We start from the raw sequence: 16,457 nt of genomic DNA on the forward strand, positions 1-16,457 counted from the left end.
TCCATAGATAGCATTGAGCTCATGCACGTGAAGTTACCGAGGAGTGAGCACTGAATGGCTAAAATGCATGTTTGTCAAAAGAACTGAAATAAGGGGGCAGTTTGCAGAGGCCTAGCTACAAGGTAATTACAGAGGTAAAATATGTATTATTATAACGGTGTTGGTTATGCAAAACTGGGGAATGGGTAATAAAGGGATTATCTAGCTTTTTAAACAAGAACAATTCTGATGTTGACTGTCCATTTAATTATAACTTTACTGTCCCTTTAAAAAAACATCTAAAATGCTCTCATCTTAAAAACTCTCAGTGAGTGTGTGAATAAGCACAATCAATATATATTATAGACAAACAAAACAAAATAAAAAATTGCACAGCAAAGCATATTAAATATAAAAAAAATTTCAATGGAAAGCTGAGAGCTCTGAGTACCTGGAGCAATCATGATCTCATTCTTCTTGGACCGAATCCTGAGGAAAGTCAGATCATTCTGGGGGTCTATATCCCTGATAGAACCACGTGCCTTCATTACCAGCTGGTGCATGAGGCCTGCATACTGCATTGTGGTGGGGTTATCCAATGTGCTCTTAATAGGAATGCCTACCAAAAAACCTAAAAGTTAGTACACACTGCACACACGCACAAAAAACACAAAGGTAGTTGTTTCTGTGGAACAGCTGAAACTAACAGTTAAGACTCTTTTGTTATATCTAACCGAAAAGTAATTCATGTTCATGAAATACACAGCTACCTGATAATCCACAAGTTTTTATAATGGACAAAAATGTATTATTTCCTATAACATCTTTATTCTCAACTTACTCAAGTTTAAAAAACAAATAGGAGAATATTGAGGTCAATGTAAATAAGAAGAATCTAAAACATGCAAGTCTGCATTTATACAAAAAGGAAACCATTTAAAAGAATCTGTATCGAGAATGAAATTGATGTCTAGTTCTCGGTTACTGCACTTGTTTGAGAGTGAGATACATTGAAGACATATGTCATATGTGAAATATTAGACAGGATGCTACGATATAAAACCTAATCTGAAATACATCAGAACATATAGTTCATAAATCATTGATTATTAACTATATACAAAGTAAATATTTGAGGCTTAGATTTCTAACTATAACAGGTAGACATAGCACAAATTTACCAGCGCTACATAATTTTGTGGTACTAAACAAATAAATGATATTATTATTATTAATAATAATGCCAAATACAGCATAATCCTCACTATGAATAAACCAAATGAACAGTATGACTGCTTTAAAACATAGCTATTACCTTCAGAATTAACAATGATGATTCCTTGGACACCTTTTTGACTCTGGATCCTCTTTAATGTTTCTTCAACATCCGCCTGCAGTAAAATATCATATTAACATACCTCATATTTACAACTTGCTAGACAGAACTCTATATAATAAATACAAGAGAAGCATCAAACACAAATATTATGTTTAATATAGGACTTGACAAATAGGAGCCAAAGCATCTATGTATGCAAGTATGTATACACACACACATTTTATATATATATATATATATATATATATATATATATATATATATATATATATATATATATATATATATATATATATATATATATATATATCAATCAACGATTGGGTGCACACTTATCCCGGGATTTATTCTAGGTGCAGACAGTCATATACTATTAATTAACAAAAGAAAAAGAGAGAAGACAACCACAATTATACGTGGGTATCAAAGAATGACAAGGTTGCACACTTAAATCCTCATTAGAGAAAAAGCGTTTATTTAATCTTAATGTAGGTCATCAAACGGACTCCCCTAACCCCTCACAAGTGCAAAAGAACATGTGATAACATATAATGAATAACAACAGTTACAGCAACATTCAAAGTAGAGAGCCTTATGTCCCTTTAAGTCCATGAACCAAGAGCAAATTCAGTGAGCACTGAGTTTGTGTCGGCTCCTAGTTTGAAGTTGCCGGTTAGATGAGCGCCAGCGGCTAATTGATATATATGATCAATTAGCAAGTGGCCCAGCACTCCAACCTAGGCGATGTATTAACAACCTGGGTGCAATCCTCAAGGAATCATGTATACATATGTTTAAAGAAGAAGGGCACACTCAGGATTTTTAGAGAGACCATAGCTGTATTTATTTTGGAAAAAACGTGTCATAAATAGAACATCAGGGTTGACGTTTCGGCTCACATCTGAGCCTTCTTCAGGACAAATATAATATATACAGTGATAACAAACACCCAGCACCATAACTACACTAAATTAAAATCATAAAAGGATAAACTTTAACTCCATCTAACCGAGAGGATACACAGACCACCCAATAACTATTGTAAAATCCAAAGCTCAAAAGTCAAGCTAGTTGAGAACCTAATTGCTAAGTTGTATCAGCCAGTAAACGGAACCTTTAATATAACACATATTAACTGCAATATAATGACAGGGCCTATGAATACCCAAAAACTGCCCTCGCCCACCGGGCAAGTAAATCACAAAACCCGCAGCCCGCAAGAAACTTTAGTCGCCCGTGTATATCTGCATGTAGCGTGTATATATCTTATTTAAACAGGCAATATAAATAGTGTTATTGTAATCTCACAAAGCATTGCAGACAGAGGTCCCAATTTGAATGCTTTGCAAGCTGCTTACTACTTGGGACTAGAGTATTAATAAAAAGGATTTAACTTTAGAAAATATTTTTCTATCACCAACTACAAAAAAACAGGGATACTATCTTTGTAATACTGTTTGTACTATCTTGACTTATTTTCCACTAAGGGTAAAAAAAAAAAAAAGAGATATAATTGAGCTGTTTTTTTTTTTACTTCAGTATATGTGGGGTCACGATTGACTAAGTATATTTAATGCTGCCACCCTTCAACCTATAGAGCTTTGGCATAACGAGCATGTTAAAAACACTTTTTTTCCCCCTTTCTGCCCGGCTGCCTTTCAACTACTAGCGCAACTGTCAGTGCCGCACTAGGAGATTTGAATGGGTGCATGGAGATGGTATGTTCTCTACAAATTGGTAAAATCAGTTTTTGAAGCAAAAGTAGCGTCCAGAAAAATTGTGCAGTGCTCTATATTGTTATAGTAGGCAGTTTGCTCATGTACATTGTGCTGCAGTTCTGCAGAGGACCCTGGAGTACGTCGGCATAATGTACATGAGCAAGCTGCCTACCATAACTATATAGTCACTTTAACCCATACTTCATTAATACACACACAGAGAAGAAACACTCACCGCTCTAGCAGGATGTCTTCCCGCGCAGACAACCTTAGGGGTGGGAAGTAGCAACTGACAAGGAAGAGACCAAGAGCCATGAAGATAAGGGGAGGTCTTTGAATGCATTTAACAGAAAGAACCTCCCCTTTCTACCCTCCTTTCCCTTGTGTGCGCATATTTGAAAGGCAAATTTACATTTTTTATTATTGCTTCTTATATCCCCCTTAAAATGTCAGGTCGCCGCTCGGGCTGGTAACTTAAAAATTTTACTTGCCCGCAAGAAATTTAGGTTGCCATTGGCGACCGGACCGGTCTATTCATATGCCCTGTAATGACCAGACTTAGAAACAAAAGAGATGTAAACCCACAACAGAATTCCCACACTCTGTATCCCTAATTGGGTCAGGGCCATCACTTCATATCTCCTCACTAAGGAGATATGCCAATAAGCAAATGCAGATGACAGACAGCATAATGCAGACCAATACCCATATAAGCCTAAATGACAGGCTGTGTATACTTTCCAAAATGATTAATAAGTACATATAGTGGAGCAAAACAAAACAGAAATTAGTGTAATTTATTGCAAATGTGTAGATGTCCACTAATATGACCATTAAGAAAGGCCTGAAGTATACTATAATATCACCCATTACAAAAAGAGAATACAAGCATTTACTAAATACAATCACTAGGTAGCGATATACATTGTTTCATGTACCTATCAATCCAGAGATTTGCAGCTGATCAGAAAAAACATAATTTATGCTTACCTGATAAATTTATTTCTCTTGTAGTGTATCCAGTCCACGGATCATCCATTACTTATGGGATATTAACTCCTCCCCAACAGGAAGTGCAAGAGGATTCACCCAGCAGAGCTGCTATATAGCTCCTCCCCTAACTGCCATTACCAGTCATTCGACCGAAAACATGCAGAGAAAGGAAAACCATAGGGTACAGTGGTGACTGTAGTTTAATGGAAAAATTACCTGCCTTAAAGTGACAGGGCGGGCCGTGGACTGGATACACTACAAGATAAATAAATTTATCAGGTAAGCATAAATTATGTTTTCTCTTGTTAAGTGTATCCAGTCCACGGATCATCCATTACTTATGGGATACCAATACCAAAGCTAAAGTACACGGATGACGGGAGGGACAGGCAGGCTCTTTATACGGAAGGAACCACTGCCTGAAGAACCTTTCTCCCAAAAACAGCCTCCGAAGAAGCAAAAGTGTCAAATTTGTAAAATTTGGAAAAAGTATGAAGAGAAGACCAAGTTGCAGCCTTGCAAATCTGTTCAACAGAAGCCTCATTCTTAAAGGCCCAAGTGGAAGCCACAGCTCTAGTAGAATGTGCTGTAATTCTTTCAGGAGGCTGCTGTCCAGCAGTCTCATAGGCTAACCGTATTATGCTACGAAGCCAAAAGGAGAGAGAGGTAGCCGAAGCTTTTTGACCTCTCCTCTGACCAGAATAAACGACAAACAGGGAAGACGTTTGTCGAAAATCCTTAGTTGCCTGTAGATAAAATTTCAGGGCACGGACTACATCTAGATTGTGTAGCAGACGTTCCTTTTTCGAAGAAGGATTAGGACACAAAGATGTAACCACAATCTCTTGATTGATATTCCTGTTAGTGACCACCTTAGGTAGGAACCCAGGTTTAGTACGCAGAACTACCTTGTCTGAATGAAAAATCAGATAAGGAGAATCACAATGTAAGGCAGATAACTCAGAGACTCTTCGAGCCGAGGAAATCGCCATTAAAAACAGAACTTTCCAAGATAACAACTTGATATCAATGGAATGAAGGGGGTAAAACATTAAGAACTAAGTTCAAACTCCATGGTGGAGCAACAGTTTTAAACACAGGCTTGATCCTAGCTAAAGCCTGACAAAAAGCTTGAACGTCCGGAACTTCTGACAGACGTTTGTGTAAAAGAATGGACAGAGCTGAAATCTGTCCCTTTAAGGAACTAGCGGATAAACCCTTTTCTAAACCTTCTTGTAGAAAAGACAATATCCTCGGAATCCTAACCTTACTCCATGAGTAACTCTTGGATTCGCACCACTATAAGTATTTGCGCCATATCTTATGGTAAATCTTTCTGGTAACAGGCTTCCTAGCCTGTATTAAGGTATCAATAACTGACTCAGAAAAACCACGTTTTGATAAAATCAAGCGTTCAATTTCCAAGCAGTCAGCTTCAGAGAAATTAGATTTTGATGTTTGAAGGGACCCTGGATCAGAAGGTCCTGTTTCAGAGGTAGCGACCAAGGTGGACAAGATGACATGTCCACTAGATCTGCATACCAAGTCCTGCGTGGCCATGCAGGCGTTATTAGAATCACTGATGCTCTCTCCTGTTTGATTCTGGCAATCAATCGAGGAAGCATCGGGAAGGGTGGAAACACATAAGCCATCCCGAAGGTCCAAGGTGCTGTCAAAGCATCTATCAGAACCGCTCCCGGATCCCTGGATCTGGACCCGTAACGAGGAAGCTTGGCGTTCTGTCGAGACGCCATGAGATCTATCTCTGGTTTGCCCCAACGTCGAAGTATTTGGGCAAAGACCTCCGGATGAAGTTCCCACTCCCCCGGATGAAAAGTCTGACGACTTAAGAAATCCGCCTCCCAGTTCTCCACTCCCGGGATGTGGATTGCTGACAGGTGGCAAGAGTGAGACTCTGCCCAGCGAATTATCTTTGATACTTCCATCATTGCTAGGGAGCTTCTTGTCCCTCCCTGATGGTTGATGTAAGCTACAGTCGTGATGTTGTCCGACTGAAACCTGATGAACCCCCGAGTTGTTAACTGGGGCCAAGCCAGAAGGGCATTGAGAACTGCTCTCAATTCCAGAATGTTTATTGGTAGGAGACTCTCCTCCTGATTCCATTGTCCCTGAGCCTTCAGAGAATTCCAGACAGCGCCCCAACCTAGTAGGCTGGCGTCTGTTGTTACAATTGTCCAGTCCGGCCTGCTGAATGGCATCCCCCTGGACAGATGTGGCCGAGAAAGCCACCATAGAAGAGAATTTCTGGTCTCTTGATCCAGATTCAGAGTAGGGGACAAGTCTGAGTAATCCCCATTCCACTGACTTAGCATGCACAATTGCAGCGGTCTGAGATGTAGACGTGCAAAGGGTACTATGTCCATTGCTGCTACCATTAAGCCGATCACCTCCATGCATTGAGCTACTGACGGGTGTTGAATGGAATGAAGGACACGGCATGCATTTTGAAGCTTTGTTAACCTGTCTTCTGTCAGGTAAATCTTCATTTCTACAGAATCTATAAGAGTCCCCAAGAAGGGAACTCTTGTGAGTGGAAAGAGAAAACTCTTCTTTTCGTTCACCTTCCATCCATGCGACCTTAGAAATGCCAGTACTAACTCTGTATGAGACTTGGCAGTTTGAAAGCTTGAAGCTTGTATCAGAATGTCGTCTAGGTACGGAGCTACCGCAATTCCTCGCGGTCTTAGTACCGCCAGAAGAGCACACAGAACCTTTGTGAAGATTCTCGGAGCCGTAGCCAATCCGAATGGAAGAGCTACAAACTGGTAATGCCTGTCTAGAAAGGCAAACCTTAGATACCGGTAATGATCTTTGTGAATCGGTATGTGAAGGTAAGCATCCTTTAAATCCACTGTGGTCATGTACTGACCCTTTTGGATCATGGGTAAAATTGTCAGAATAGTTTCCATTTTGAACGATGGAACTCTTAGGAATTTGTTTAGGATCTTTAAATCCAAGATTGGCCTGAAAGTTCCCTCTTTTTTGGGAACCACAAACAGATTTGAGTAAAACCCTTGTCCTTGTTCCGACCGCGGAACCGGATGGATCACTCCCATTAATAAAAGATCTTGTACGCAGAGTAGAAACGCCTCTTTCTTTATTTGGTTTGTTGACAACCTTGACAGATGAAATCTCCCTCTTGGGGGAGAGAATTTGAAGTCTAGAAGGTATCCCTGAGATATGATCTCTAACGCCCAGGGATCCTGGACATCTCTTGCCCAAGCCTGGGCGAAGAGAGAAAGTCTGCCCCCCACTAGATCCGTTCCCGGATTGGGGGCCCTCGATTCATGCTGTCTTAGGGGCAGCAGCAGGTTTCCTGGCCTGCTTGCCCTTGTTCCAGGACTGGTTAGGTCTCCAGCCTTGTCTGTAGCGAGCAACAGCTCCTTCCTGTTTTGGTGCAGAGGAAGTTGATGCTGCTCCTGCTTTGAAATTACGAAAGGAACGAAAATTAGACTGTCTAGCCTTAGGTTTGGCTCTGTCTTGAGGCAGGGCATGGCCTTTACCTCCTGTAATGTCAGCGATAATTTCTTTCAACCCGGGCCCAAATAAGGTCTGCCCTTTGAAAGGTATATTAAGCAATTTAGATTTAGAAGTAACGTCAGCTGACCAGGATTTTAGCCACAGTGCTCTGCGTGCCTGAATGGCGAATCCGGAATTCTTAGCCGTAAGTTTAGTTAAATGTACTACGGCATCTGAAATAAATGAGTTAGCTAACTTAAGGGCTTTAAGCTTGTGTGTAATCTCATCTAATGGAGCTGATTCAAGTGTCTCTTCCAGAGACTCAAACCAAAATGCTGCTGCAGCCGTGACAGGCGCAATGCATGCAAGAGGTTGCAATATAAAACCTTGTTGAACAAACATTTTCTTAAGGTAACCCTCTAACTTTTTATCCATTGGATCTGAAAAGGCACAGCTATCCTCCACCGGGATAGTGGTACGCTTAGCTAAAGTAGAAACTGCTCCCTCCACCTTAGGGACCGTTTGCCATAAGTCCCGTGTGGTGGCGTCTATTGGAAACATCTTTCTAAATATCGGAGGGGGTGAGAACGGCACACCGGGTCTATCCCACTCCTTAGTAACAATTTCAGTAAGTCTCTTAGGTATAGGAAAAACGTCAGTACTCGCCGGTACCGCAAAATATTTATCCAACCTACACATTTTCTCTGGTATTGCAACTGTGTTACAATCATTCAGAGCCGCTAACACCTCCCCTAGTAATACACGGAGGTTTTCCAGCTTAAATTTAAAATTTGAAATATCTGAATCCAGTTTGTTTGGATCAGAACCGTCACCCGCAGAATGAAGCTCTCCGTCCTCATGTTCTGCAAATTGTGACGCAGTGTCTGACATGGCCCTAATATTATCAGCGCACTCTGTTCTCACCCCAGAGTGATCACGCTTACCTCTTAGTTCTGGTAATTTAGCCAAAACTTCAGTCATAACAGTAGCCATATCCTGTAATGTGATTTGTAATGGCCGCCCAGATGTACTCGGCGCTACAATATCACGCACCTCCCGAGCAGGAGATGCAGGTACTGACACGTGAGGCGAGTTAGTCGGCATAACTCTCCCCTCGTTGTTTGGTGAAATATGTTCAATTTGTACAGATTGACTTTTATTTAAAGTAGCATCAATACAGTTAGTACATAAATTTCTATTGGGCTCCACTTTGGCTTTAGCACATATAGCACAGATATCTTCCTCTGAATCAGACATGTTTAACACACTAGCAAATAAACTAGCAACTTGGAAATACTTTTCAAGTAATTTACTATAATATGAAAACGTACTGTGCCTATAAGAAGCACAGAAAAAGTTATGACAGTTGAAAATTAATAAACTGAAAAGTTATAGCATCAAATCTTTGTAAAAAACACAATTTTAGCAAAGGATTGCTCCCATTAGCAAAGGATAACTAACCCTGATAGCAGAAAAAAAAAAAAAAATACAGAAATAAACGTTTTTTTTTTATCACAGTCAACTACAATCTCACAGCTCTGCTGTGAGTGATTACCTCCCTCAAAACAAGTTTTGAAGACCCCTGAGTTCTGTAGAGATGAACCGGATCATGCAGGGAAGACAAACTTCTGACTGAATTTTTTGATGCGTAGCAAAAGCACCAAAAAAGGTCCCTCCCCCTCACACATAACAGTGAGAGAGATCAGTAAACTGTCATAAATTAAATAAAACGACTGCCAAGTGCCCAAAACATTTTTTCACCCAGTACCTCAGAAAATTAAACGATTTTACATGCCAGCAAAAAACGTTTAACATTAATAAATTGAGTGTTATTAAAAAGCCTGTTGCTAGTCCCTGCAAATTAGGCTAAAGTCTTATGCATACAGTATAATTCCAGTGAAGTGCCATTCCCCAGAATACTGAAGTGTAAAATATACATACATGACAGCCTGATACCAGTTGCTGCTACTGCATTTAAGGCTGAGTTTACATTATATCGGTATTTTCTCATCAATTCCATTGTCAGAAAATAATAAGCTGCTACATACCTCTTTGCAGATTAATCTGCCCGCTGTCCCCTGATCTGAAGTTTACCTCTCCTCAGATGGCCGAGAAACAGCAATATGATCTTAACTACTCCGGCTAAAATCATAGAAAAACTCAGCCCTTGCTTGAGGGCTTTAGCCATGTATCTTTCTGGTATCTTTCTGGTAGAAAGATACATGGCTAAAGCCCTCAAGCAAGGGCTGTTATACCTGTGGAGGCTGTACGACGTGCAATGGCATGATAAGAGGGAAGACCTTTCAACATCCACACACGAACAAGCGTTACACTATCCGTCATCGGCTGACTTGTACCAGCACACATGTCATTTACATGTTGATTTGCCCATGTTCCCTGGTGTACATTGGGAAAACTGTCACGAGCTTCAGAGATAGGATGGCAAACCATCGATGTGCCACCCGCGAAGCCTTAAAATCGGGTGAATCGGATCAACCTGTGGCACGCCATTTCGCACAGCACAGACACAGTGTTTCAAGTATGAAAACGATGGTTATTGATCATATTCCACCATTACCAAGAGGTGGCAACAGAGCAAATCGATTACTCCAGAGAGAAACTAAATGGATCCATATGCTGGACACGGTCATACCAAAGGGATTGAACACTAATCTGGACTTTGGACCATTCTACACTAAATAACCCATAAATTGAACATGGACATATATTTTCATCTACCATCCCTATATGCAAGAATATATTCCAGAAGTCCACATGAATCTTCATTCTAGTGGGTACACACTGGTTTCTATCCATTCCAATCAGGCATGAAGGCGATGGTTTTTTATGCATCAAAAAAGTATGCTGACGTGGAGTTTAATGTACATACCTAAGATAATGTTTTATCAGGGAATATAGTGTTAACTTTGTCAGTCAGGGGTTGCAAACTATTAGCATGGGCGATATCTGCGAAACAGTTACATTGTTTTTAAGATTGTATATATTCAATGTGTCCCTTTATTCTTGGGCTGTTATGTGTGGGGATAGAATCGATCACGGCTAAACCACTTGTGGATTTGTAATTGAAAGGCACAGTTGTGCTTCATATGAAGTTTACCTTCATCCGCAAGTTGTCAGATCGTTTGATACCTGTCTTAACACATACGCATTATATTGGGACTAACACAGTTTGTGGGTGTTTATGTTTTTCTTCCTGGTTGTAGGTTTCCATGACAGCCGCCTGATGATCAGCCTATATGATTAGGCTATAGTCATGTAGTCACATGATGACAACAGTGGGAGCGGCTAAGAAAAACACAGTGTAATGTGTTTACAAGCGGTTGCCATGGAGACACATGGCCAATTGGAAACGAGTGACGTCCCACGCTCACGCTCGCGTCTGAGCGTGATGACGTCAGGGGGTAGATGGAAGATCTGCAGGAGTGGGAAGATGTGAATGTTAATGGGTATATAAGGCTGCATTTAATGTATGTTGTTAGCGATTTTCTACTTTGGGAACATGTTTGTCCTATATTGGTGATGTTAGCAGAACATTTGACAAAGATGTCATAACGACATCGAAACGTTATGGATGTAATTGCTTTTTAAATCTATGAATTAAAAGTTGTTTTTTACTAAAAAAGACCAGTGAGTGCCTTCTTGCAAACGAGAAATGGATACAATTTATATTTGAAGTGCACCCTGGCAGTTGTGGTAATGTAAGACTGTGCTTATCTCTCTTTGGAGGATATTTATATATATATATATATATATATATATATATATATATATATATATATATATATATATATATATATATATATATATATATATATATGAGTTGCACCAATACCATTTTTCTAAGACCGAGTACAAGTACCGATACTTTTTTTTAAATACTCACCAATACCAATTACCGATACTTTTTTTTAATGTCATGATAGTTTACCAAGCACAATACAGCCTAATAATTTAAGATCGCTTCTTTATAATTATGAACTGTATCTCAAAAGGCATGGTTTAATAATAAAACTGTTTTATGTGCTTGTTGTCACAAAGTTCACAGAACATGTTTATAAATAAAAATATTACAATAACATATATTAATAACTACAATAAATAATAGATGCAGCAGCTGGGGCTGGTAAGCTGCAATTTAAAGGGGTGATTACTGGATGCAATTGGGTTGTAGGGTGCCTATATAACTCATCAATCTGACATTTGTACCTAATACAAAGTAATATAATTTAATTATGAAAATAATATTCGGGAAGGAGTATCCCAGTAATCCAATTTGAGAAAAAACATAATTTATGCTTACCTGATAAATTTATTTCTCTTGTAGTGTATCCATTCCACGGATCATCCATTACTTATGGGATATTAACTCCTCCCCAACAGGAAGTGCAAGAGGATTCACCCAGCAGAGCTGCTATATAGCTCCTCCCCTAACTGCCATTACCAGTCATTCGACCGAAAACATGCAGAGAAAGGAAAACCATAGGGTGCAGTGGTGACTGTAGTTTAATGGAAAAATTACCTGCCTTAAAGTGACAGGGCGGGCCGTGGACTGGATACACTACAAGAGAAATAAATTTATCAGGTAAGCATAAATTATGTTTTCTCTTCTTAAGTGTATCCAGTCCACGGATCATCCATTACTTATGGGATACCAATACCAAAGCTAAAGTACACGGATGACGGGAGGGACAGGCAGGCTCTTTATACGGAAGGAACCACTGCCTGAAGAACCTTTCTCCCAAAAACAGCCTCCGAAGAAGCAAAAGTGTCAAATTTGTAAAATTTGGAAAAAGTATGAAGAGAAGACCAAGTTGCAGCCTTGCAAATCTGTTCAACAGAAGCCTCATTCTTAAAGGCCCAAGTGGAAGCCACAGCTCTAGTAGAATGTGCTGTAATTCTTTCAGGAGGCTGCTGTCCAGCAGTCTCATAGGCTAACCGTATTATGCTACGAAGCCAAAAGGAGAGAGAGGTAGCCAAAGCTTTTTGACCTCTCCTCTGACCAGAATAAACGACAAACAGGGAAGACGTTTGTCGAAAATCCTTAGTTGCCTGTAGATAAAATTTCAGGGCACGGACTACATCTAGATTGTGTAGCAGACGTTCCTTTTTCGAAGAAGGATTAGGACACAAAGATGGAACCACAATCTCTTGATTGATATTCCTGTTAGTGACCACCTTAGGTAGGAACCCAGGTTTAGTACGCAGAACTACCTTGTCTGAATGAAAAATCAGATAAGGAGAATCACAATGTAAGGCAGATAACTCAGAGACTTTCCAAGATAACAACTTGATATCAATGGAATGAAGGGGTTCAAACGGAACCCCCTGTAAAACATTAAGAACTAAGTTCAAACTCCATGGTGGAGCAACAGTTTTAAACACAGGCTTGATCCTAGCTAAAGCCTGACAAAAAGCTTGAACGTCCGGAACTTCTGACAGACGTTTGTGTAAAAGAATGGACAGAGCTGAAATCTGTCCCTTTAAGGAACTAGCGGATAAACCCTTTTCTAAACCTTCTTGTAGAAAAGACAATATCCTCGGAATCCTAACCTTACTCCATGAGTAACTCTTGGATTCGCACCAATATAAGTATTTGCGCCATATCTTATGGTAAATCTTTCTGGTAACAGGCTTCCTAGCCTGTATTAAGGTATCAATAACTGACTCAGAAAAACCGCGTTTTGATAAAATCAAGCGTTCAATTTCCAAGCAGTCAGCTTCAGAGAATTAGATTTTGATGTTTGAAGGGACCCTGGATCAGAAGGTCCTGTTTCAGAGGTAGCGACCAAGGTGGACAGGATGACATGTCCACTAGATCTGCATACCAAGTCCTGCGTGGCCATGCAGGCGCTATTAGAATCACTGATGCTCTCTCCTGTTTGATTCTGGCAATCAATCGAGGAAGCATCGGGAAGGGTGGAAACACATAAGCCATCCCGAAGGTCCAAGGTGCTGTCAAAGCATCTATCAGAACCGCTCCCGGATCCCTGGATCTGGACCCGTAACGAGGAAGCTTGGCGTTCTGTCGAGACGCCATGAGATCTATCTCTGGTTTGCCCCAACGTCGAAGTATTTGGGCAAAGACCTCCGGATGAAGTTCCCACTCCCCCGGATGAAAAGTCTGACGATTTAAGAAATCCGCCTCCCAGTTCTCCACTCCCGGGATGTGGATTGCTGACAGGTGGCAAGAGTGAGACTCTGCCCAGCGAATTATCTTTGATACTTCCATCATGCTAGGGAGCTTCTTGTCCCTCCCTGATGGTTGATGTAAGCTACAGTCGTGATGTTGTCCGACTGAAACCTGATGAACCCCCGAGTTGTTAACTGGGGCCAAGCCAGAAGGGCATTGAAAACTGCTCTCAATTCCAGAATGTTTATTGGTAGGAGACTCTCCTCCTGATTCCATTGTCCCTGAGCCTTCAGAGAATTCCAGACAGCGCCCCAACCTAGTAGGCTGGCGTCTGTTGTTACAATTGTCCAGTCCGGCCTGCTGAATGGCACCCCCCTGGACAGATGTGGCCGAGAAAGCCACCATAGAAGAGAATTTCTGGTCTCTTGATCCAGATTCAGAGTAGGGGACAAGTCTGAGTAATCCCCATTCCACTGACTTAGCATGCACAATTGCAGCGGTCTGAGATGTAGGCGTGCAAAGGGTACTATGTCCATTGCTGCTACCATTAAGCCGATCACCTCCATGCATTGAGCTACTGACGGGTGTTAAATGGAATGAAGGACACGGCATGCATTTTGAAGCTTTGTTAACCTGTCTTCTGTCAGGTAAATCTTCATTTCTACAGAATCTATAAGAGTCCCCAAGAAGGGAACTCTTGTGAGTGGAAAGAGAGAACTCTTCTTTTCGTTCACCTTCCATCCATGCGACCTTAGAAATGCCAGTACTAACTCTGTATGAGACTTGGCAGTTTGAAAGCTTGAAGCTTGTATCAGAATGTCGTCTAGGTACGGACCTACCGCAATTCCTTGCGGTCTTAGTACCGCCAGAAGAGCACCCAGAACCTTTGTGAAGATTCTCGGAGCCGTAGCCAATCCGAATGGAAGAGCTACAAACTGGTAATGCCTGTCTAAAAAGGCAAACCTTAGATACCGGTAATGATCTTTGTGAATCGGTATGTGAAGGTAAGCATCCTTTAAATCCACTGTGGTCATGTACTGACCCTTTTGGATCATGGGTAAAATTGTCCGAATAGTTTCCATTTTGAACGATGGAACTCTTAGGAATTTGTTTAGGATCTTTAAATCCAAGATTGGCCTGAAAGTTCCCTCTTTTTTGGGAACCACAAACAGATTTGAGTAAAACCCTTGTCCTTGTTCCGACCGCGGAACCGGATGGATCACTCCCATTAATAAAAGATCTTGTACGCAGCGTAGAAACGCCTCTTTCTTTATTTGGTTTGTTGACAACCTTGACAGATGAAATCTCCATCTTGGGGGAGAGAATTTGAAGTCTAGAAGGTATCCCTGAGATATGATCTCTAACGCCCAGGGATCCTGGACATCTCTTGCCCAAGCCTGGGCGAAGAGAGAAAGTCTGCCCCCCACTAGATCCGTTCCCGGATCGGGGGCCCTCGATTCATGCTGTCTTAGGGGCAGCAGCAGGTTTCCTGGCCTGCTTGCCCTTGTTCCAGGACTGGTTAGGTCTCCAGCCTTGTCTGTAGCGAGCAACAGCTCCTTCCTGTTTTGGTGCAGAGGAAGTTGATGCTGCTCCTGCTTTGAAATTACGAAAGGAACGAAAATTAGACTGTCTAGCCTTAGGTTTGGCTCTGTCTTGTGGCAGGGCATGGCCTTTACCTCCTGTAATGTCAGCGATAATTTCTTTCAACCCGGGCCCGAATAAGGTCTGCCCTTTGAAAGGTATATTAAGCAATTTAGATTTAGAAGTAACGTCAGCTGACCAGGATTTTAGCCACAGTGCTCTGCGTGCCTGAATGGCGAATCCGGAATTCTTAGCCGTAAGTTTAGTTAAATGTACTACGGCATCTGAAATAAATGAGTTAGCTAACTTAAGGGCTTTAAGCTTGTGTGTAATCTCATCTAATGGAGCTGATTCAAGTGTCTCTTCCAGAGACTCAAACCAAAATGCTGCTGCAGCCGTGACAGGCGCAATGCATGCAAGAGGTTGCAATATAAAACCTTGTTGAACAAACATTTTCTTAAGGTAACCCTCTAACTTTTTATCCATTGGATCTGAAAAGGCACAGCTATCCTCCACCGGGATAGTGGTACGCTTAGCTAAAGTAGAAACAGCTCCCTCCACCTTAGGGACCGTTTGCCATAAGTCCCGTGTGGTGGCGTCTATTGGAAACATCTTTCTAAATATCGGAGGGGGTGAGAACGGCACACCGGGTCTATCCCACTCCTTAGTAACAATTTCAGTAAGTCTCTTAGGTATAGGAAAAACGTCAGTACTCGCCGGTACCGCAAAATATTTATCCAACCTACACATTTTCTCTGGTATTGCAACTGTGTTACAATCATTCAGAGCCGCTAACACCTCCCCTAGTAATACACGGAGGTTTTCCAGCTTAAATTTAAAATTTGAAATATCTGAATCCAGTTTGTTTGGATCAGAACCGTCACCCGCAGAATGAAGCTCTCCGTCCTCATGTTCTGCAAATTGTGACGCAGTGTCTGACATGGCCCTAATATTATCAGCGCACTCTGTTCTCACCCCAGAGTGATCACGCTTACCTCTTAGTTCTGGTAATTTAGCCAAAACTTCAGTCATAACAGTAGCCATATCCTTTAATGTGATTTGTAATGGCTGCCCAGATGTACTCGGCGCTACAATATCACGCACCTCCCGAGCGGGAGATGCAGGTACTGACACGTGAGGCGAGTTAGTCGGCATAACTCTCCCCTCGTTGTTTTGTGAAATATGTTCAATTTGTACAGATTGACTTTTATTTAAA

At 41.2% G+C, this 16,457-nt stretch overlaps 1 protein-coding gene across 1 annotated transcript in view; it reads right to left on the reverse strand.

Annotated features, from left to right (window-relative positions):
- Window positions 1-329: 329 nt before the first annotated feature.
- LOC128644005 (dynein light chain roadblock-type 1-like) overlaps window positions 330-16,457 on the reverse strand; it is a 33,768-nt gene continuing 17,640 nt past the window's right edge. Inside the window, exons 3-4 of the mRNA XM_053696770.1 lie at window positions 1,295-1,370; window positions 330-598 (exon numbers count right to left, since the gene is read on the reverse strand). Of these exons, the coding sequence (XP_053552745.1) occupies window positions 330-598; window positions 1,295-1,370 (345 nt within the window). The remainder of the gene's footprint in view (window positions 599-1,294; window positions 1,371-16,457) is intronic.

The sequence above is a fragment of the Bombina bombina genome, unplaced genomic scaffold (genome assembly GCF_027579735.1).
Source record: "Bombina bombina isolate aBomBom1 unplaced genomic scaffold, aBomBom1.pri scaffold_1207, whole genome shotgun sequence".
Classification (NCBI taxonomy): domain Eukaryota; kingdom Metazoa; phylum Chordata; class Amphibia; order Anura; family Bombinatoridae; genus Bombina; species Bombina bombina.